This window comes from Ochlerotatus camptorhynchus, unplaced genomic scaffold (genome assembly GCF_037179485.1).
Source record: "Ochlerotatus camptorhynchus isolate MF236.1 unplaced genomic scaffold, CSIRO-AGI_Acam_v1.1 ptg000200l, whole genome shotgun sequence".
Taxonomy (NCBI): Eukaryota; Metazoa; Arthropoda; class Insecta; order Diptera; family Culicidae; genus Ochlerotatus; species Ochlerotatus camptorhynchus.
In genome coordinates, this window is record NW_027040690.1 from 687,004 (window position 1) to 711,465 (window position 24,462).

General features: G+C 42.9%; 1 protein-coding gene across 3 annotated transcripts in view; it reads left to right on the forward strand.

Annotated features, from left to right (window-relative positions):
* The window catches only part of SKIP (Shal K[+] channel interacting protein), a 791,488-nt gene that overhangs the window by 451,403 nt on the left and 315,623 nt on the right, over positions 1 to 24,462 (forward strand). The window contains exon 3 of one of the 3 annotated variants that reach the window (XM_065223862.1): positions 13,891 to 13,995. The exons of the other annotated variants lie outside the window; for them this stretch is intronic. Coding sequence (XP_065079934.1) covers positions 13,891 to 13,917 — 27 coding nt within the window. The 3' untranslated portion in view covers positions 13,918 to 13,995. Of the gene's footprint in view, positions 1 to 13,890; positions 13,996 to 24,462 lie in introns of those variants that run through there. 3 annotated transcript variants of the gene reach the window in all.

The window sequence follows — 24,462 nt, forward strand, 5'->3', positions numbered from 1 at the left end:
TTTAATTAGAATATATGGAAGTCTCTATCTCTGGTACAGGTTTGAAAAAAATTACAAGTAAAGAATTGGTGGAGTTGTGTACACGACACGACCGCATGGTTGACGAAGACTACGTTAAGCTATTAAGTGAAATTCTCGTGCATTTTTCTAGAATATAGTAGAAGTATCCTATGATTTCGGTCGTATTTAGATATTTTGGATTTCCTACTTAGTGAAACTTGGTTAAATTCAGGACCTCATAAAAATACGAATAAATATTCAATTCCTTTTGGTTCCTAGATAACAATCAGATATGAAGCATGTGACGGTAAGACTTTCTTCAGGTGAATCCTTGAAGCGTCCAACAATTGCCGTCATGATGGCTACGCATAATTTGTTTTTCGTTAATTGTTCATGAAAAACCTGTCTGGTATCTCTTAATTTGCATTTAGATTAATTTTTTGCCATTTAAATGATCTTTATTTCTTGTGATTGTGTGGTTTACATGTATGAATTTGTTAAGTGACACAGATGCGTCTTTTCAACTTTGGTACATTTGAGATTTTAATTATTATTTACAGTTCCTAGTCCTATCAGGCCTATTTTAAAGTATGACCACCTTGGTGGGATTGGTTTGATTTGAATTGGAAAAGGGAGACTACTTATAACTACTATTTACAACTACAACTAACCTACAACTACTATGTACACCTAACCTACTATATACAAATTGCTTATCAAAGCATGTTCTGATAAATTACATTTTTGTGTAAATTTAGTCTTAATTTCGTTAATTTTGGAATCTATTTTGGCAATGCCTGCCTCTTCGTGTAAATTTGTTATTCTAGTGTCAAAAGGACGATCAAGAACCATCCTCAGCACTCTATTCTGAGCGACCTGAATTTTGTTCCTGTGAGTCTGTGCACATGATTCCCACACCGGAGCTGCGTAGAGGATCGCAGGTGCTACGATTTGTTTGTAGACGGCCAGTTTGTTCACCCTTGAGAGGCGGGATCTGCGGCAAATCAGCGGATACAGACTCCTAACCAAGGCGGAACACTTGACTACGGTTTTCTCCACATGCGAGCGGAATAGGAGCTTTTCGTCAAACAACATCCCGAGATAGGTTACTTCGGCGGACCACTCAACCCTTGTGCCATCCATGATTACAGTACAAGAGGGAGCCGGTTTTAGTTTGGGTGATTGCCGATGGAGGAACATGATTGTTTGTGTTTTGGAAGCATTGATTTTGATTTTCCACGTGGTGGCATAATCAGCAAAGGCGTTAAGGCATCGTTGAAGTTTGTTCGTTATTTCGCGAGGCATCCTTCCTTTGACGGCTATTGCGGTATCATCTGCGAACAGGAAAAACACGCAACCGTCTCCAAGGGGAGGAATGTCGGAAGTGTAAATGCTGTAGAGCAAGGGGCCCAGCAGACTGCCTTGCGGGACTCCTGCAGGGATGGAAAACGTGTCTGAAAGACAACCATTCAACGATACCTTAAACGACCTTTGCTGGAGGTAGCTACGGGTGATTTTAACCAGATGTAATGGAAAGTTGAAGTTACAGAGCTTGTATACTAGCCCATTGTGCCAGACATTATCAAACGCTTTCTCAACGTCTAACAAGGCCATGGCTGTGGACTTGGATACAGCTTTGTTACTTCGGATGTTATTCATCACCCGCACTAGCTGGTGATTGGTGGAGTGCCCCTTTCTGAACCCAAACTGTTCCGGAAGGAGAATGTTATTTTCCTCGACAAACTTGAGCAAACGATTGAGAATGAGTTTCTCGAACAATTTGCTCAGCGCTGAAAGGAGGCTGATTGGTCTGTAGCTTGAAGCTAGCGTTGGGTCCTTCCCGGGTTTGCGGATAGGTATGATTTTCGCTGTCTTCCAGATGCTTGGAAAGTAGTGCAGTTCCAAGCATCTGTTGAAGACAGCAGCCAGCAGAGAGTGAACCTTCATGCTGAGTCTTTTCAAGATCAAGTTGAATATACACTGATGAAGACTGCACATTGTAGTCGAAATACGTATCTGTCATGGATACAAAAATTAATTAAGTGGAATTAAATGGAAGATAAACCCTTTTGCTGTTTTATTTAGCATTCCGCTAACAACCCAATTTCATTACTTCATTATGATGGCTACCAAGCCTTTGGGGATTTTCCTTATTAGAGATTTGTATAGATTTTTCTCCTTTAGCTTACTTAAATCTTTGGTTTTTATTAGTTAGGTAGGTTCCGATTCAACACATTGTAGTTTCATTTTTATACCTATGATCTTGACTTTTTTACCTAGGGGATGAGTACTTAAGGGGGTTAGATTTTGATAAGTTCTTTAGTGGGAATGACACTGATGAAGACTGCACATTGTAGTCGAAATACGTATCTGTCATGGATACAAAAATTAATTAAGTGGAATTAAATGGAAGATAAACCCTTTTGCTGTTTTATTTAGCATTCCGCTAACAACCCAATTTCATTACTTCATTATGATGGCTACCAAGCCTTTGGGGATTTTCCTTATTAGAGATTTGTATAGATTTTTCTCCTTTAGCTTACTTAAATCTTTGGTTTTTATTAGTTAGGTAGGTTCCGATTCAACACATTGTAGTTTCATTTTTATACCTATGATCTTGACTTTTTTACCTAGGGGATGAGTACTTAAGGGGGTTAGATTTTGATAAGTTCTTTAGTGGGAATGACACTGATGAAGACTGCACATTGTAGTCGAAATACGTATCTGTCATGGATACAAAAATTAATTAAGTGGAATTAAATGGAAGATAAACCCTTTTGATGTTTTATTTAGCATTCCGCTAACAACCCAATTTCATTACTTCATTATGATGGCTACCAAGCCTTTGGGGATTTTCCTTATTAGAGATTTGTATAGATTTTTCTCCTTTAGCTTACTTAAATCTTTGGTTTTTATTAGTTAGGTAGGTTCCGATTCAACACATTGTAGTTTCATTTTTATACCTATGATCTTGACTTTTTTACCTAGGGGATGAGTACTTAAGGGGGTTAGATTTTGATAAGTTCTTTAGTGGGAATGACACTGATGAAGACTGCACATTGTAGTCGAAATACGTATCTGTCATGGATACAAAAATTAATTAAGTGGAATTAAATGGAAGATAAACACTTTTGCTGTTTTATTTAGCATTCCGCTAACAACCCAATTTCATTACTTCATTATGATGGCTACCAAGCCTTTGGGGATTTTCCTTATTAGAGATTTGTATAGATTTTTCTCCTTTAGCTTACTTAAATCTTTGGTTTTTATTAGTTAGGTAGGTTCCGATTCAACACATTGTAGTTTCATTTTTATACCTATGATCTTGACTTTTTTACCTAGGGGATGAGTACTTAAGGGGGTTAGATTTTGATAAGTTCTTTAGTGGGAATGACACTGATGAAGACTGCACATTGTAGTCGAAATACGTATCTGTCATGGATACAAAAATTAATTAAGTGGAATTAAATGGAAGATAAACCCTTTTGCTGTTTTATTTAGCATTCCGCTAACAACCCAATTTCATTACTTCATTGAATATACCGTCAAACCCGGGAGCCTTCATGTTCTTGGTGCATTTCAGCGCTGAGCAAATCTGTTCCACTGTGATTCTATCCTCCGGAGGGATGGCACAAGGGGAGGAATCAAAGTTGAGTACGCATTGCTCAACCTGAACTTCGAGCGGACTTTGGATGTTGGAGCCAAGCAAGTGCGATTTGGCAATATGCTCACCAATCGCATTTGCTTTCTCCTGAGGGGTGATTATGAGCCGATCGTCATCATTTTCATCTTTTAGTGGCGGAATGGGTTTAGGGTGCGTCTTTAAGACCTTGGCAACTTTCCAGAATGGTCTGGAGCGGTCGTCCAGATTCTGGACAAGCCGCCCGAAGCTTTCGTTCCGGAGTGAGACCATTCTGGAAGCAATCTCCTTGTTCAGATCGGCCATTTCACGTTTCATCGCTTGATCTCCAGTCCTCTGAAACTGGCGTCTACGAACATTTCTCAGGCGAATTAAGAGTTGGGTGTGGGAATCAATAGCAATAAACTTACCCCTCACAGGAACTCGTCGGACGCACGCCTCGTCAGCTACGGTTATGGCTTGGTGGAGTCCCTCCAACGCTCGGTCGATGTCCTCCACGGTGTCAAGCGGCGGGTTGTCGATGATGTGCCTGTCTACCACGCGTCCAAACTGGGCCCAGTTTACGCGATGATAGTCCTTGCGCAGGCTTGAAGCAGGAGCCACGTTGCAGCCCAGCTCAGACACCACCGGTTGGTGGTCGGAACTGAGTTCGTTCAAGGCTACCGGCTTGGACAAGCCGATATTTGTCAGGAACAGGTCTAGCGTCGATGGGTTGCCCGCCGGTGAGATGAATGTTGGTTCATCCGAAAACCAAACGGAATACAGCCCATGCTGTGAGTGGTCGAACAGGAGACGACCGTTCTGGTTTTTGCTGGTAGTTCCGCCAGGCCTCATGGCGAGCATTCAGATCTCCTCCAACTACGAAGCGGGAACCGGTACGGGTGATGGTGGACAGGTCCTTCTTGAATTTAGCCGCTAGTCCACTGCTGGCGGCACACTGTCGAGGGCAGTAGACGGCGATGAACTGGACGTATCCAGTCGACGACTCCACCTCCACACCAAGGGCCTCGATGATAGTGGTGCGGATATGGGACAGAGTGTGGTATTTTATTCCTTTCTTGACGATGACCGCAACACCACCCCCCCTGGAGCTGGTGCGATCAAGCCGGATAATGTTGTGGTCAGGCAACCAGAAGCTGTCACCGGACTTTAGATGGGTCTCGGTTAGAAGGCCCACGTCGATGCTGTGCTTGCGGAGGAAGTCGGCAAGCTCAATCTCTTTTGCTCTTACAGAGCAAGCATTCCAGGTGACGATACTTAGCGGTTTAGACGCCATACTGGATGATGAACTTACCGAGCACTTGGATCTGTTCGGGCTTATTGCGGCACTTACGAAGAGCACCGGACATGTTGACGAAGATTTCCATCAGTTCATCCGCTGAGAACAGATCGGGGTTGTTGTTTTGCGCTGTTGGTTGTCTCCAGAATCCAGGGGGGGATGGAGAGCTTTGGCCAGCAGAATCACCGGAAGTTGCTTGAGCGGAATGCACCCGTGAATTCACTTGCCTTTGCTGAGGAGCACGAAGGGGCGGGAAATCCTCCGTCCGAAATGCCGGGACTTTGTCCTTCTTGCGTCCTGGTTGGTTGTTAGTTGCCGCCTGTTTTCGGATGCGTTTGAAGTCCTCGCGTTTGGAGCACTGTCTGTCGGAACCTTGATGAGCACCACCACAGTTGGCGCATTTTAACGCCACGGCTCCATCCGCAGGGCAGTTGGAAGTGGCGTGTTCTTGAGCGCAGTTGCTACAGCGTGGCTTGATGTTGCAGTTGCGAGTGCCGTGTCCAAAGTTTAGACATCGTTGGCACTGGGTCACATCGCGATGGCCTCCACGGTATGGCTCCCATCGTACGATTATGGAGCAGATTGAGCGGATAGCCTGCAGCGCATTCAGCGTCACCGTTCCCTTCTGGAAGTGCACCAGGAAAAGACAATCCGGGTACGTCTTCACGTTTTCGTCTCGCCTCGTCATCCGAAAGACAGCGATTGGGGCCAGCTTGTACCGGTCCTTGAGTTCTTCTTCGATCGCCTTGGGATCAACATCCGGTAGACCCCTGATGACTACCTTGAAGGGCTTTTCACCGGGGATGTCGTGCGTGAAGTATTCCGCATTGGAATCCTTCAGGAATTTGACTGCGATTTCGTATTCCGCTTTCGTCCGGAGCATCACCTTAGTGCCGATCCTGCTGATCTTGTACTCAGCTGCGATGCCCAGCGATGCGAAATCGCCAATGAGCGTCTTGAGTGGCACTACCTTCACCACCAGTGGAGGAAGCTTGATTTTCGCCGCACTCGGACCGGCAGAATTCTCGGTTTCGACGGCGTCGCCGAAATCACCGATGTCGCTGGCGTTCGTCGCGGTAACATCGTCGCGTCCGCTCGTACCATCGGACTGACCTTGGTTCTTCTTCCTCTTTTTCGTCCGCTTCACAGGGACTGGGTTGGTATTTCCAACATCGGTGGGCAGAGTAGCGTACCTATTTGAGGTAGGTACCGAGCTACCCTCACCACTGTTCTTCTTCTCCGCTTGTTCACGAAGTCGGCTCCGAGAGCGCTGTCTTCCCATCACGCGATGCGACCGACACTACTGACGACGCGACGTGCAGTATATCTGCAAACGTTTGTAACAAACTATAGATTTATCGAACAACTCGACAAAGCGAGCAAAGACCGAACTATACTGCTTGACGATCAAGCAGAGAATCGCATTTAGATTAATGTCCGACGTCCCTACATATTTTGCTCAAAAACACTTTATAAGCCCCGCCCGTGAAAAGATTTCCCACCGTTTTTATGAATGGGGCGAGGCAGAAAGTATCTATAGTGCAAAATATGTATATGGATGGTAACCTAAATGCATATATAGAGGTACCAGACATGTTCAGTAGTGTGAAGTACTCTTTTTTTGTAATCTATGAGAGATTGAGCTCGAGATAAAATTTTCTTTCATAACAGTATTTTTTTTTGGCTCTCTGTGAACGGTTAAAAATGTACGAGAAAAAAACTGTTTTCATTTTATTTTAGTTTGTTTCACTAATTTTCTTGAAAAAAGTGTTGGGCAAAGTTCATGAATGATTTTTTTAGGTTGTTGTCAAGGTGTGGGGGTCTAAAAATGCTACGCTATTTATGAATGGTCCCCTATTTTACTTCCAAGCCTGTGTCCCAATTGGCTAGTTAAATTTAACTCGTGGTTAAAAGTGACAGATGGAAAGCTATCGAATAACCCTGCTATCCGTGCTTGGTTATTTCGGATCCGCGTTGATACGGATCTTCCAGCTGCTGGAGTATTCTGACAGGACATTTAGGCCTCTCTGCAGTTTGGCGGTCAGAGCACCGATGACCCTATCCTTAAAGATGATGGATGTTTCATCTGCAAACAGTGACAACGATCCACCATCAGGGAGAGCCGGCATATCGGAGGTGAACAGGTTGAACAAGATGGGGCCAAGGATGCTTCCCTGTGGGACACCCGCACCGATGTGGAAAGCATCCGATGTGATGCCATTAAGAGAGGCTCTGAATGTCCTGTCCGAGAGGTAATTTTTAATTATCTTCACTAGGAAGATTGGAAGACCGTATCGCTGCAATTTGTAGACCAGGCCATCATGCCAAACATTGTCGAACGCTTTTTCAACGCCCAACAATGCCATGCCAGATGTTTTAGATACAGACTTGTTTTTTCTGAGAATGTTTGTTACTCGAGTCAGCTGGTGGACGGTCGAGCGACCTTTACGGAAGCAAAACTGCTCCTCGAGCAACATGTTGTTTTCCTCGGCAGATGCCAAAAGTCGATGGTAGACTGTTCTTTCAAACAGCTTGGATAACCCCGAGAGAAGGCTGATGGGTCGGTAACTTGAAGGAGAGGATGGATCTTTCCCAGGTTTCCGGATGGGTATGACTTTAGCTGACTTCCAGCACGAGGGGAAGTAGCCAAGTCTTTGGCACTGATTAAAAATCAGTGTCAGATGGTTCAAGAATCTGAAACTCAGTTGTTTGAGTTCCAGATTCAGGATTCGGTCAAAACCTGGGGCCTTCATATTTTTAGATGATTTGGTATAGGCCAACAGTTCGTCAGTCGTAATGTCGCATTCCACAGGAAAGTTGTTAGGAATTCGATTGAGGTTGGTTGCATTTACCGCAACTGCAGCATCGTATGGACTAGGCATGTTCAGGCCGAGATTATGCGAGTTGACGAAATGTTGCCCTATAGCATCAGCCTTCTCTTCACGGGGTTATCAGATGAGCAACTGGGTCATTGGGTTGGTTTAACGGCACAAGTGGGGGAATGGGTCTTGGCTTATTTTTAAGGATTTTGGTTAGCTTCCAGAAGGGTTTTGCACAATTGGATTATTTTTGTTAGACGGTTGCAATGGGTCTTCAAGGCAGGCAGTCCAGTACGTTGGTACTGCCTACGCATGGTGTCTGATAAGGTTTTTAGTGTGACTATCAAGGTTCAGAGTATTGTTCACCTGTCTAGATACTGGCACGTATTGTTCCCTGGCTCGGGATATCGCCTCCTCTAAGGAACGCAGACATCGTTCAACGTCTTCGGGGGCGTCCGGATCTACTTCGTAGTCGATGGCGGTGTCGACACAATGCTGGAACCGATTCCATTGAACACGATGGTAGTTTCGCCGGGATGCTTGAAATCTATCAGCCGAGAAGCCTACTTCGGCCACCACCGGGTAGTGGTCCGAGCTCAGCTCCTGGAATGCCACAGGTTGCGAGATGTTGTGTCCCATGTTGCTTACGAAGATGTCGATGGTCGCATGGACGCCAGACCGACTCAACCGGATGGGAGTGTCCGGGGCCAAAATGGTATAGTGGACCTCTTGCAGGTCTTCATTTAGGATGGTGCCGTTTCGATTGCTCCGACCGTTGCCGAAAACTTGGTGTTTTGCGTTTGGGTCACCAGCGATGATGAAGTTTTCACTCCTCCAGGTGAGTTTGATGATGTCTTTCCGGAGCGCCACCGACGACCCGTCCTTGATGTTGGTATGCGGCAGTAGGCCGCGATGATGGTGATTGGGCCAAGTGATGTGCTCACCTCCACTCCGATGGCTTCAATTGTTTTCAGCCGGAAGCTTGGTGGGTTTCGTCTTGCAGCGATAGCCACTCCCCCACCCCCGGAGCAGGTGCGATCAAGTCTGACGAGCCGGAAGTTCGGACTTCAAGTCCGTCTCGGTGATAATAGCAATGTCGACCTCCTTGGTGTTGAGGAAATCGAGTAGCTATCTATGCTTGTTCGTCAGCGAGCAAGCGTTCCAATTTGCAATTATTATAGCTTCACGGTCTCCATACTTGGTAACAAGTGAAAAGGCAGCATGAAGCTGTTCAGATCGAGTCTTGCAGGTTCGCAGGCTGACGATCACCTCTGCACCCAGCGTTACTAGTTCTTCCGATGTGAAAGGAGAATCACTTGAGGCAACACGGGCATACGATAGTCCAGGCGCTGAGGCAGAAACATGATCTGGCAGGGCCGCTGCGGCAGTGAGGCTCGTTGATTGTTGATAGGTAGCGGTGGAAGATTTGGGACCAGGCTACGAGGCTAGATTGCCGGGTATTGTTCATCCGTGATGGCTGGTGGTGTGCGTTGGTTTCCATGACGGCCTGGCAGGTTGCTGCTTCTTCCTGATGTTGATGAATTCCGTTCGCTTGGGGCAGTCCCGAGTAGTAGCACGGTCAGTACCGCCGCAATTCACGCACATTGACTCGGTGTCATCAGCTTTAACACAGGTCGCTGTCGAGTGCGGCATAGCACACTTGTCGCAGCGTGGTTTCATATGACAGTTTTTCGTGCTATGGTCCAAGGAGAGGCAGCTTGTGCATTGGGTCACATCACGGTGTTGCGGTTTGCAGAATTCCCAGTCGATAATGACCTGAAACAGGTCACGTATGTTGCTCTTTAGCGCAGCAAGGGTGATGGAGCCCTTCATGAAGTGGACCAGGAACAGTTGGTCACGATAGTTGGTATTGGGCATAGGCCGTTGATTCATTGGGTGGACTGCCTCTGGTTTTAATCCAAGCCTCACCAGTTCATCTTTTACGGCAGCCGCTTCGTACGATGGCAGTCCTCTTAAAACAACCTTCAATGGTTTCATCGAAGGCAAATCGTGGGTGTAAAACTCCACTGTGCTGTTCTTCAGCAGGTCACCGACCAACTTGTACTGCTGTAGGCTGGAGCACATGATCTTTGTTCCAACGCTACAGATCTTGAATCGCGGGAAAAATTTGCGTTTTTCCAGCTCATCCCTAAGCTGGGCGACGTCTTTCAACGGGGTTCACGCTTACAACACTGGTGCACATTCCGTCAGAAAGATTCCCCCAGATGAAGTAATGATGGGACGCAAGATAAAAAGGGGGGTTTCACTACTATGCCCAGGAAAGACAACATAAAACTATGACCAGCTTAATGCCTCTTGATCGCGAATCTAAACTGTAGGGAGAGAAACGAGAGGATCGTAGACGTGGGACACATGAATGCTGCGTCAAGACAGGAGATAAAGTGGTGGTCGAGTGACAGATTCGCGGGAAAGCAGAATCACGCTTTGATCCGCGTAGGTGTACCGTGGTTCAAGAAAAAAAAATTGAATGTTAGTCCTTATCGATGAAACAGGTCAAAACTTACGAAGACATGTGTCGAAAACACGCGGCGAAAGCACTGCTGCAGCTGCTCCAGATGACGAACGGACATCATCGATCCCCAATGTGGCCTTAAAAATACATGGTATGATAGATTTAAACTTATGAAAACTGACATCCGATTGATGACTTTGACAAATTTATGGTGGTCCTGTAAAGGACCGTTTTGTCGTGATGGTTGAGTAATGCTGAGCTATTAGGGTGTTCAACTCAGATGAGGCTGGCGAGCTGTATGTTGTTTGGAATGAGGGTGACGCGCTTGGTATAGATGGCTCTTAGTGACTCACGAAGAACTACTGAATCCTTTTTCCTCCTTCTTCGGTGAATGGACGTTCATGTCGACTGCAGCTCGCTGCTTGCGGGCAGCCTTTCGTTGTGTACTGGAGAACAATGTTCAACGCCACGCGCCGAAAGGCTCTGCTGCTGTTTCTGCTGATCAAGACCGACCGGACATCACAACACCACACACGGTGATTGAATAAGCACCGTTCAGCAAGACTGGATTGAATTTGATTTTGAAATCTGTGTTTGGGAAAGCGCATTTTGCAGGTAATCCGTGATAATTTTGATCACCATTGCAACAGTTGGACATTTATGTAATGTTCAATAGTGACCTATTGAATATTGAAAAAGTGTTAATTTTAGCAGATTCGTAGAAAAATGTCCAATCGATTGGCTTGTTAAAAATTAAAATCCATCCGCTATTAACAGAGTTATAACCCTAATAAAAAATACCATAAACGAATGATAACCCAAATGATTGAACTATTCCACAGAAGTCGTCAACACCTGAATCCTTGTCGTAACGCGTCGATTTTCGTTTTTTTGAAATTGCACCCCCACTATGTTTCCAAAAGACGTAATCCTACGTCAAAAGTGATAATTTTCTTATTTGCCACCTTTTAGGTTTGAGTCTATGCAAAAAATGGTAAATATTTATGAAGGTTTAAAGGTTATTGAGTTTCACTTACATTGCTCTTACTTTGGTTGTGGTTGTCCAAATGATGAAAAAATTGGATTTGTGGTTGTGAAGGCAATGATTAACAAGTATGTTATTGTTGTGATGAAATTGGTGCTGTTGTCTTTCTCATTTTCATCTCTCATTCTACCCTATTTTGTCATTTTTTCGTATTTCTTTCGTTCTCGATATGCTGTAAAACTGATCGTAACAACAACAGACCGTGTGGCCATTATTATAGCAACAACATATTTTTTTTTTTTCAACATTTGGTGCAACTCAAAGTTAGGGTGACATAACTGATTTTTTAAATTCTTTCATAGTAATTCCCAATCAAATTTCAAACCGTTTGAAAGACCACTCAACCTTTCTTTATCATTTTCTGCACCGTCTCATGTTTGGGGTTATGAATTGAACTGGAGGGTGGCCTAGAAGAAATTTAACACTATATAATAATAAAGATGATATGGAACTACCACTCATTGTAGCAAGACAATTGTTGACTACCCTCGCAGTTCGACTTAATCAAGTTTAATAACTTCTAATTGCACTCCACCTGCCATTGTATGAAGGACCAAAAGCGGTTTGGGTGAATTCATGGGTAACATCACCCACGTGCTTCCACGGTATAAATGAGAATCGCCTTCCAACAGCAGGACCATACAACCTATCAAAAAACAGGCAGGATGCCCCAATGAGTGGAGAGAAGAGCCCGCCCTTTGTTCACGAAATGTTAAAGACAGGCAGCTGGCATTCTCACTCTCCCCATCCATTTCGTTTCAATTGGGTTCCCTAGTGGTCCCTCCCCTTCCCAGCATTTATTGGTTCATATAATAATATAATGTTGTATATGTAAATGCTATCATTTTGGGAAAGTATATTATATAATAAAAATAGTATATATATATATATGAGATCCTGATAAAAACCTGATCATACAGATTGTTTTTTTTTTTATAAATCAAGCGACCTGTTTAGTAGAATATGCCATCACTGAAGGACCTCCCTTAGCTCAGTTGGTAATGACGCAGCTATAAACCAAGACCATGCTGAAGGCGGCTGGATTCGATTCCTGGTTTGGTCTAGAGTATGGTTGTTCTTGCCACAAAATTATATTAATGCAAAAACGGTACAGTCTTAGAAAGCTCTTAATTAACAACTTCGGAAGAACACTATGCAAATCTGTAATATAATATTATATGGGAATTCACGTATTCGAGTCAATCTAAGTAGTGCTGCTCTTCTATTAGCAATATCTCAGCGTCTCGCACACATAGGACGTGTTCCTTTGTTTACACTTATCTGCTGCTTGCTATTCTATCCATTCCAATCGAAATAATTGACCAAAACAGTTTGAAAACGTTTTTAAAACGCTTCGAACTTCTCAGGTGAGTGTGATTATTGTCGACAACCTCTTTTTTTTCGGCAACCTTGTTATTTGAACTGCGTGTCAACCAGCCTTAGGCTGAAGCCTCCCTAATAAAGAAAACTTAACATAGCTTATAGGCAATTTGAAATCATTTTAAGAAAAACCTGTTATAACAGTTAAATTTTGGTTGCCGAAAACAGTCAATGGATGCCGAAGCCATCATTCACCATATTTCCCGTTGGGGGTGTCCAAAGCAATAGCAGGACGAATAGGAGAAGGGTAGCAGTACGTATGCTGGTGTGGTAGCCAGTAGCCACTGGAAGAGCATCGTTGGACACCCTCTTACCGTTGGAACAGAGGAACAGAGGAAGTGGTTGAGATGCTTAAAGAAGAGGTGGTGAAAATGGACGTTACGTAGGCCGAAATTGACAGTTGAGAGGAAGCAAGCGATGCCGAACAACAGCGGCCGGCTGTTGTCAAGCATCTAAACGACAATTCGACAGTGAGCATTCATAAGGGCGTATACGCGATGATCCATTCTCTTAATCGATTTTCTCTTTTGTTAATAACTCGCTAGATTTGACGTTTGTCGGTGCGTTTGCTGTTGGTTTTGATAGCCAATACAACCTGTTACAACTCTACATTGAACAAATTCTACAAAATTGTTTCGCTTGGCTGTAGCAATGCAAAGAAAAAATCGATGAAGAGAATCGATCATCGCGGATACGCCCTTCTGCATGCTCACTGTCGAATTATTACTTATACAAATTTTGAATTGTAGACTATATATGAAGAAGTAGTGGAAAAATGACGAAGAGGAAACCAAACGACGGGCGTTAGAAAAGAAAGGACTATAGAATAGATAATAAATATCCTCACAAGCAAAATAAGAAGAACTCATTAGTAGGGGAAATGCAGGTAATGTCGGCCTAAGTGTCCCTTATTTGGGCCCATACATAAATTCAGCAATCGACTAAATTTTCAATAGCAACCAAAAATATCCATAAGTAACGTCCCAATGACGCGTTCATCTAGATAAAATTGATAAATAGCAGATTTTTAGCGGGGCCCAATCTTAGATCCATAGGCCAACATTAGAGACAAGTTCTCGAAAACTGTTCAGTCTAACGAAATAAACATATTGTAAAAAAAAGTTTAATCCACAATTTTTCATTTTCAATTATTAGTTTTCGATTTAAGATTACATAGCAATTTGTTCAATTCGTTTGTTGTTTTAACCTAGCCTTAATCTTTCTTAATCAATTGTTTTCTTTCTTCTCTTTCAGGTAAGTTTCCATGCAAATAAGACCTAAAACTGCCTATTATCGTCCGCCCAAATGAAAAAAAGGTTTTAAATATCATCACTCAAAGGAATTCCGGCCGGTATGCAGGTCAGTGGCCGGTCGCAATTCTATCGTGTAAATCAAACACCGAACCTTGCTTTCACACCAAGTCAAGCCACATCATCCCGGATTAGAGTTCATCACCATTATGTAAGTCATCAGCATACTCCCACTCGGTATCAATCGACTACTTTGTGGCAAGTGGGATACGATTTGAATAATCCTTCACCCTACTCCGGCCCATCACCACCCTCGGAGAAAAATGTGTTGCTCATACAAAGGTCCCAGCTAGGTTCTCGAAAGTGGATCGGATCCCATCGGCTTAGATAAATCAAACAAAATCCGTCTTCTCTTGTATGGGGGAAGCCTTGTTCTGGATTGACTGACAAAGGTGTGTCTGTTGATTACCATTCGGTTGGGCATCCAGTCAGTTGGATGGGCAATCAAATTTACTTTGGGGGTTTGAAAGTGGTTCTTTTGATTGAACTCAGCAGCATGCCATGATTGAAGTGGATCGTCGTAATTTGAATCCTTAATGGTGTTGTTTCAAGTGCACTCTCAAGAGCTTAATCACTTGATTTGCATGCGAGGAGCTTGTTCTTTGAAATATGAAGGTTCAGGTGTTACTTTGCTGACAAATAGATTCTCTTTCAGTAAGCACACTTTTAGCTTTCTAACACTTTTCATACGACACTTCCTGCTAGCCATGAACAGGTCGTAAATAATCCGCTTACGACCTAAATTTCCTCCGTGTGTAATTGCCTGTACTCACCTTCTCCATGGTAGCACCTTTTCCCACTCATAGTACAATGGCCAATGTCTTTAGCAAGAAGCTGTAAGTGAACAGCACATCGACAACGACGACGACCAACGCTTTTTTTTATCTCGACAGGCATAAATAAAGCATTGTGACCGTGCGAAACAGCAGCAACAACAACAAAAGGAACCCCATCACCAAATCGAACATTAAACAGGGCTATGAAACTACCATTATCGACCACTACTGACTGCTGCCAGAACGCACGCCTTACTCAGCGACCCGAGTAAAAAACAAGTTGTGCATACCATCTTCATTTACTTTGAACAATGAACCTTCGATGTTCCACATTCCATTTTTACTCGGGCACCGAGCTCCAATCGGCAAGAGGGTCTATAAAGCATTCACTAACTGGCCATAGCCGTCGATTAGCCATCCTTCCTGATGCTGCTGCTGCTGCTGCTGCTGTATCCCTCTTCTTTACGCTGCTTATTCTCCCCATCTAGCCGCCATTAATCTTGATCGTCGAATCGCTGACTGCCTTCCCAATGGTAATCGGATTGAAAGTTTGCACCAACACAAAACCGTGTGATTAACCGATCTCGCATTATCGCTAGCCGAAATCGATCGAAATCCATTTCACATTAATCAACCCGGTAGAGAGTCGGTCGTTCATGGGTGACCTTTCTACTGACTCTCTCGATCGAAGTGAAAGCTTCGGCTTTAACCTTTCGATTTGCGCGAGGGAAAACACGGCGTAATTTTGCATCCCATTATCACGCGAAATCGAATCAATTTTCTTCGGTTCCAAAGCAAACATGTACAGGGTCAAGCATCCTCTCCGATGTAGACATCAAGTCTAAGCATTGAAGGTTTGGCGTAGCTCCGACCATCCGGTTAGCTGATTGAAAGCGAATTTTCCCTACATCCCTCTCCGGTAGACCCAGCGAACGAAACAAAAAGTGATATCGTTTCCCTTCCCACCCTCGCCGTCGTCGTCATTCTTCAGGATCCGGAGAGTTCTGGCTCGTCTGACATACAACTTCCGTTCCACTTCCTGTGAGCATATTATGTCTGTTTCCTCTAATAACAACGGCAACGACGTTCATCGTGTATGCACAATGTACCTATACTGTACATATGATGGCTGGTGCCGAGTCTGACCCGGCATGTTCGACTACACTGGGTCTGGGTACGAGTCTGTTTATTTTTCCCAGCGTGGTTTGCCCTGGCGGTGGTCGGTCCATCGCATCGTCGCAGTGGTGGTGTGTGGTGTTGGATGGCGGTCGAAGAGAGTGGAAATTTATGTGAGCACATTCTTCGGGAACTTCTTTGCCGTTGGATACGACGTGTTTCTTGTACAGGGACGTCGGTGTTCTCTGGGGCTTGGCCGTGTGTAGGTGACTGGTTCATGTACAGAACTCGTGTTGTGCTTTGTGGGATGCGGTATGCCCATATATTGAGAAATATAGCACACAAGAAACCATATGGACCTGAATCTAGGCAATGTTTGTTGGATGTGACAAAGAGAGAGAGAGTGGTGGAGGTTGTTATGATTATGGTGGCTAGTGCGGAACTTCCTTGCGGTGGTTCAGATATTTTAAAATTTGAATTCGGTATCCGTCGACCTTGGCGTTAAATTCAAAGTAACTTTGGATCAGATCCATAGAACACAATGGGTAGATGTGAAGGATAAAGTGAGCAAATCCTGACGATTGCTGGACAATTCAAAAGGTAGATATGTCTTACAGGGACAAATTCAGGAATCCCATAAAAGGGGGAATTTCATTTGACTTTTATGATCAATCATAATCTACTTTAGGGGCAAGTTCTGTTGACCTTCATGGTAAATTAAAGCAGTACTTTGGACGCATTCCAATGGAAGGATTAAGGGCGTCAAGATAAATGCAGGGCTGTTACAACAGGCGCGGTTTTCGTGAATTCCGCTGATTTCGCGATTTTCGCGGATTTGAATTTATAGTCGTGGAAATCGCGGAAACATTAAATGATGTCGCGAAAATCTCGAATTAACTGATGTACTTTCACAAAAATTGCGGAATTCATTTTAATGACGCGTAGTGTTGGCTAAAATCAAGATCAAAAAATCAAAATTAGAAAACTTTCAAGATCAATATCACCTAAAATCACAGGCACCAACATCACAAGCCACAATCACCACGAAAATCACCCGTGATATCAGCTGTGATTTTCGATTCTCAAAATCAATTAGTATCAATATCAACCAAGATCAAAATCATCGAAAATCATAGGATTAGAAAATATATTAAATTCTAGAGTTTGGGACATTTCGAAATTCAATCAAGATGACTTCCACAAACCCAAGATGGTGGATCAAAATCAAATATGGCGGCCTCCGTACTACGAATATGCATCTAATCCCATGCAATATGGGTATACAGTCATACCTCGATATAAAGCAACGTTACGTTATATCGAGTTACGTTATATCGAAGCAAAAAAAAAAAAAAAAAATTTTGAATCGAAAATTGTTTATTGTAACCCAAAGATGATCCAATTTTTTTTCTAGTCACCTAAGAGGTTTACAAAACCTTTCTTATATAATTTTTCCCAATTTTATTAGAAAGTTCCCAAAACTAACATGAAAGATATGAAAATGAAAAAAAAATACTATGGTCTTTGCCACTTGTTTTTGTGCTTAATTCTTTTAGTTGTTTAAAATTTGTATCCTTAAAACTCTTTAAATATTTCAAATGGTGCCGTTTGTGTGAAAATGGAATCGATACCAACAGTAAATCAACTGCGGCACCGGTGGTTTAGTGGTAAACGTGATTGCCTCTCACCCCAAAAGCTTCAATCCCAGTCGGTGCCTGTGGGGTATTTCTGAGGCATAAAATCTCTGAGCACGCCTTCCTTCGGAAGGAAAGTAAAGCCGTTGGTCCCCGGTCCATGAATTGATGGGTCAATAGGCTAGAGTCCAGGTGTGGTAGCGTCGGTAGCACTGGTATTCAGAACGGAAAACAAGATCGACGGAAAACAAATGAAGGAAAAAAAAAGCAAATCAACTTTTTAGTACAACCGCTGCATTGTTTTAATATTACCGATGAGTTTTCTACCGGGGTCTCATAGCCTAGTCAGTAAAGGCACGGTATTACCAAGCCAGAGGCGGTGAGTTCGATTCCCGGTCCGGTCGAGGGAATCTTTCGGATTGAAAATTTTGTCGACTTCCCTGGACATAGAGAATCATTGTACTTGCCACACAATATACAAATTCATGCATTGTTAATGCATTGAGGCGAATCTAGGTGCCTAATGAAACGTGCCACACAAGGAAGAAGTGTTAGTTTGTAATGTCCGTGCGAGAGAATATCGATTCATCCCATCAGTTCGCGACTCTGATTAGTATGCGACATATTCATATTTTATTTGTTAAATTTCTTAATTATCCAATTGTTCTATTTCCACTATTTGTACTATACATACATAAAAAAAAACTAGAAGGGACAGCCCTATGGGGTTGTACGCAATGGTGACGTAGGATTTCGTGGTCCTTTATGAAAATTTTTATTTGTTAACTGCAGAATGAGCTTTTTAACAAAATTATGGTGGTCCAGAAAAGGTACGTTTTGTCGTGATGATTGAGTAATGCTGAGCTACTGTTAGGGTGTTCAATACAGATAAAGCGTGCGAGCTGTATGTTGTTTGAAACGAGGGCGATTCACTTAGCATAGACGGCCCACTGTGGCGCACGACACGCAGCTGAATCCGATCAGTAGCGGTGCGGCTTCGTCCTCTTTCTTCGTAAAATCGAGGGCTGAATCGAGAGGGCAGGCTTTCATTATGAACTGGAGAATGCCAAGCGCCGAAAGCACTTCTGCTGCTGCTGCTGATGACGAACGAACACCACCACTCACCACACGCAGTGATTGAATGAACACCGTTTGGCAAGACCGGAATGAAATCAATTTTTAAATCTGTGTTAGGGAAAGCGCTTTTCGCGGGCAATCGGTGATAATTTAAATTATGATAGCAACAGTTGAACATTCGTGCAATTTTCAATAGTGACCTATTGACAATTGATAAAGTGTTCATTTTAACAGATTTGCAGATGACTTTTCAATCGATTGGCTTGTTTAGAATTAAGATCCATCCGATATGGACAAAGTTATAACTGTTCAAAATCATTCATAATTTTGTTACATGTTCCATTTTAAATTTTCACAAAGTGTACCCCCATATAGAAATCACATACGTAGTCCTACGTCAAAATTGCTATTTTCACTATTCGTACTATATGCCACAAAACTGCTGGATTAAGCCCCAGTCGAATGGCAAATTGCATGACATATTTCACAATAATGCTTTGGAGAAATAAGCGTTTGAAAACACCCCAGTATAGTAAAGAAAGACGTGGTCCTTCGTCAAAAAACTATAAATTGAGGAAATGAAGTATCGAATTTGAAATTTTAGAATTATTTATTTGATCAACAAGTTTTTATGGTTTTCCTTGAGCAAAAAGAGCAACTTCTCAATTTTGTGTATTCACCAATTTGTCAACAACTTTTGAACGCATCTCACGCAATGTAAACTGGCTATTTAGTGGCCAACCATTCTCCTCTGCGTATCTGATGACCACATCAAAACCGTTTTATGCTGCCTCATCGGATACGATTGAGTTGTAGTCACTCTCGTCACAAGTCATAGATTGTAATGTACCATCCAGCGTTGGTTGCGTAGAATCGTCTCCGGCATAGAAATTGTCCACATCTTGACTAGGGTTCAGGACGCTTGCGATGATTTCATCATCTTCCAACGTTGCGTATTCAGCATCTTCCTCGTCAATAACCTCTGATAATGTAATCTTCTCCGCAATATCAAGCAATTGTTGTCTAACAACAGATAGTGGTACATCATCCTTATCCTCAATTTCTCCAGGCTTGTAAAGCATGTTCCATGATTTGCGAATCGCTTCTGCAGGAACTTGCTCCCATGCATGAGCAACCCAAAAGATGGCATCCTTGATGTTAATCTTCTTCACACATTCGCCGAAATCTCCTCCACGAACCTGAATTTCTCGCATCATTTGATTTCTGTAACGTGTCTTTATCATCTGGATAATATTTTGATCCATGGGTTGTACGATTGCAGTGGTGTTGGGTGGCAAACATACAGTAAAAATCGATCCATCTTCGGTTTTCCGCTCATCTGCATTAAAATGCGCTGAACAATTATCCAATACAAGAGCAGCTGTAATCGGATATCCAGATGCTTTCAAAAACTCAGAGACTTGTGGGACAAACTGGTCGAAAAACTATTCTTTGAACAGAGTTCTTGTCATCCATGCATTCTTGGATGCTCTGTAATATGCTGGTAAAGGGTGTCCACGATGAAATTGCCACTCTATGGAATTGCTCTAACTTTTTAACCGTTGGGTAGAATTTAATGAAAATTTGAGTGGATTTAGTTCATAGTGCATTATTTACATCCTGCAAGTTTTAAAGTCCTGTGATCAAAACTCGGAAATGGAGTCGAAAGAACAGCTCGTGCGTGATAAAATCTTGCGCATTCATCACGAGAACAAGGATCTCTCGCATCGTTCCATCGCTAAAACGTTGGGAATCGCGAATTCCACGGTGTCGCGAGTGATTAAGCGGTTCGAGGAACGGTTGACCACCGATCGGAAGCCCAGAAGTGAAGGAAAAAGTATTCCGTACAACACCAAAAATCACAACCGCGTAGTTGGGGCCTTCAACCGAAATCCGAACGCCTCCGTTAGGGATGTGGCTAAGAAGCTGCACCTAAGCCGAAGTTTTGTCCAGAAGGCCAAAACTAAGGCTGGGCTTCGAACGTTCAAGGTACAAAAGGCCCCTAATCGCGACGAGAAGCAGAACAAGTCCGCCAAAACCCGTGCCAGGAAGTTGTACCTCAACATGCTGACGAAAGTTGAATGCTGCATCATGGACGACGAAACATATGTGAAGGCCGACTTCAAACAGATCCCCGGCAACCTGTTTTTCACGGCCAAGTGTAAGTTCAGCGTTCCGGAGCATGTCCGCACTCAGAAGATGTCCAAATTTGCGAAGAAATTCCTGGTTTGGCAAGCCATCTGCACGTGCGGGAAGCGGAGTGCACCTTTCGTGACCCAGGACACGATGAACGGACAGGTGTACATAAAAGAGTGCCTCCAGAAGCGGCTGCTTCCTCTCCTGAAGGCCCACAACGTCCCAACAATCTTCTGGCCGGATTTGGCCTCATGCCACTACTCCAAGGACGTGCTGAAGTGGTATGCGGATAATAAGGTCAATTTCGTGCCGAAAATGTTCAACCCTCCCAACACTCCGGAGCTCCGCCCCATCGAGAAGTACTGGGCGATTATGAAGCAGCACCTTCTTAAACGACCTAAGGTAGTGAAGACAGTCGAGGAACTGAAGAAAGTATGGGTTTACATGCAAAAAACGGTTGATTCACAGGTTGTGCAGAATCTTATGGCCGGGGTTAAGGCCAAGGTGCGGGCATTTGCGTATGCACTGTAAATAAAATACGAGTAAAATGGTAAAATGAAGTTTAATAGTTATTTCTCAATCCCTGAAAATTTGATGGCAATCGGATGAAAACTCGAATTTTGCGAATCAATTTTGTGTGTGGCAATTTCATCGTGGACACCCTTTAGATCTTGAATGTTCTTTAACGCTCGTGGATTTTGCGATTTCCCAATTATCATCAGAGGAAGCTTTAGCGTACCATCCATATTACTGCATGGCATGAATGTAACCCTTTCCTTGATGGCTTTGCGCCCAGGTGCAGATTTTGCATCTTTGTCAACTTAGGTTTTTGGTGGGGTGCTTTTAAAAAACAACCCACTTTCGTCAGCATTGAAAATCTGACACGGATACAGATTTTTATTCCGCATTTCTGCTGCGAAATTGGCTGTGTATTGATCAATAACTGTCACATTACTGGATAATTTTTCCCCACTTAGTTTCAGCAGGCGAATACCGTATCTTTTTATGAACTTTGCAATGTAACCGCGGCTTCCGAAGTCTCCTTCTGCAACCATTTGGTTGAAAAACTTCTTTCCCTGCATTTGAAGCATCTCTTGACTTACCGGAATATGCAGCTGTCGTTTCTGGAGAAACCAGATGTATAGAGCTTCATCCACCTTTGGGTGTTGAGCTTGTTTGAAGCGCTTGCGGTTAACTGTAAATGGTCATTAATGATAGTTCAACTTGGATTTAATCTATGTACATATGTTCTATGTATTGTATGTCTTACCAAGAGCTCCTTGCTGTTCCCCGAATTTCGTGAGAATTTTGTTCTTGGCATATTTTATGCTGTAAATGGTAGAAGCAGACCCAATTCTGTGCTTCTTCATGATATCGCTCACAGGCACTCCATTTTCCAGCTCTTGTATTATCTTTACCTTTTCAGTTAACAATAAACACGCACGCTTTTGCTTTTGCGCTTCTTTGCGCGGTGAACGTGTCATTTTTATTTTATTTTCGAAGAATTTTCTTCCTGGTACGTATCCGCAGCAATAGATAACCAACAATATTCAAAATGTCAGATAGAACAGTGTGTGCAGAATTTTTTGGAGATTTACAAATTCTTACAGTGCTGCTGAAAACATGAAATACATACACGCTATTTGAAAACTACTGAACCTACCCAAAAATGGGTAAACTGTGTTGGGAGTGACAAGTTAACAAATGAACTACGTCGGTTGGATTCATGCCAATGTTGTCCATTTGTCAACTTGTCACTCCCAATACAGTTTACCCATTTTTGGGTAGGTTCAGTTTTGACTAATCACGGTAGATTCAACCCAAATTTGGGTGGTTTTGAAATAGCGATTACTGAAATAATAAAAATCTGAGAGAGAGCAGACAGCTTTGCTATCGATAGCGCAAACGTCATCGAGATCCAGTCATGAACTATCACTGCAAACTAGGCCAAACATTTGAAATGGGGCTATCATCCTTTTGAAAACAACTTTTTTCGTGCGGACCCAGGCTTGCCTTTGCAAACCAACAACACGATTGGGTAGGGGAGAAAAAAAAGAAAACAAAGAAAACAAACCATCCGTCATTGAGCTGGCTCCTCTCTCTCGGATAAAAATGATGTTTATTCAACCCAGCGTTATATGAAAAATTTAATAATACTACACAATTAGAAATCCTTATTTTCACACGAGAAGTAAATCAGCTTTGACGTAAATCATGGAACGTAAACAAACATGGCATGTAAAATTAATAGCGAATTCGTTTATTATTCAGTTCCAACCTGGATCGGGTATCAAGATTGGGTCTGCTTGTTTTCTGACAAACGTCAGTTTGATCGTTTGTTTTTAAAACCCAGCTCAGGTTGAAGTTCGCACTGACAAAAAGTTCGGTTTCGCACTGGGTTGGAACTGGTTCCAACCCCGATAATAAACGAATTCGCTATAAGTGTCCTGAAACTGAAACGTATGCAACTCGACGAAAAGTGCGTTTGATCGAATTGATTTTCTCGTCCTTTTCAACTGATACTTATGTCAAAAGGGCGCTTGCATGTGCCGGTCTAAGGGAACTGAAATTTACATGTCTTTTTCGTAGTGTGTATGTATGAGATAATATAAAATGGATTTGTAACGTTTATAATCGATTGTGAGTTGATATTTTTCAAATTTTAGACTTAAAAAAAAAGTTACGTTATATCGAGGTGGAAGTTACGTTATATCGAGTTACGTTATATCGAGTTACGTTATATCGAGGTTGCTTTATATCGAGGTATGACTGGTATATGGAATTGGCTCGATGAGTAAAAGTGGAAAATCGACATCCGCCGCTATTTTGGAATTCAAGATGGTGGATCAAAATCCAATATGGCGGCCTCTAACCAGCGTATATGGATATCTATTGAATGGGCTCGATGAGTAGAATTGGAAAATCGACATCCGCCGCCATTCTGGAATTCAAGATGGTGAACCAAAATCCAATATGGCGGCCTCCAGACAGCTAATATGCATCTAAACCCATACAATATGGGTATCTACGGAATAAGCTTGATGAGGAAAAGTGGAAGATCGACATTCATCACCATTTTGAAATCCAAGATGGTGAATCAAAATTCAATATGGCGGAATCTAAACAGCGTATAAGCATTTTAACCCATGCAATATGGGTATCTACGAATGGGCTCGATGAACAGAAGTTGAATATTGACATCCGCTATCATTTTGGAATTCAAGATGGCGGACCAAAATCGAATATGGCGGTCTCCGGACAGCGAATATGCATCTAACCCATGCAATACGAGTATCTAAGGAATGGGCTTGATGTGTAGAAGTGGAAAATTGACATCCGTTACCATTTTGTAATTCAAGATGGTGAACCAAAATCAAATAAGGCGGCCTCCGGACAGCGAATATGCATATAAACCCATGCAATGTGGGTATCTACGGAATAAGCTTGATGAGTAAAAGTGGAAAATCGACACCCATCACCATTTTGGAATTCAAGATGGTTGATCAAAATCCAATATGGCGGCCTCTAACCAGCGTATTTGGATATCTATTGAATGGGCTCGATGAGTAGAATTGGAAAATCGACATCCGCCGCCATTCTGGAATTCAAGATGGTGGACCAAAATCCAATATGGCGACCTCCGGACAGCGTATGTGCATCTTAATTATCATGTTTTTTTTTTTATCGTTTATTATGGACAAAGCAGTGATGCCAACATTTCAGTTCAAACTGGATTCTTCCAGTTTTTTTTCGGACGCGTCCAGTCAAACAGTTAAA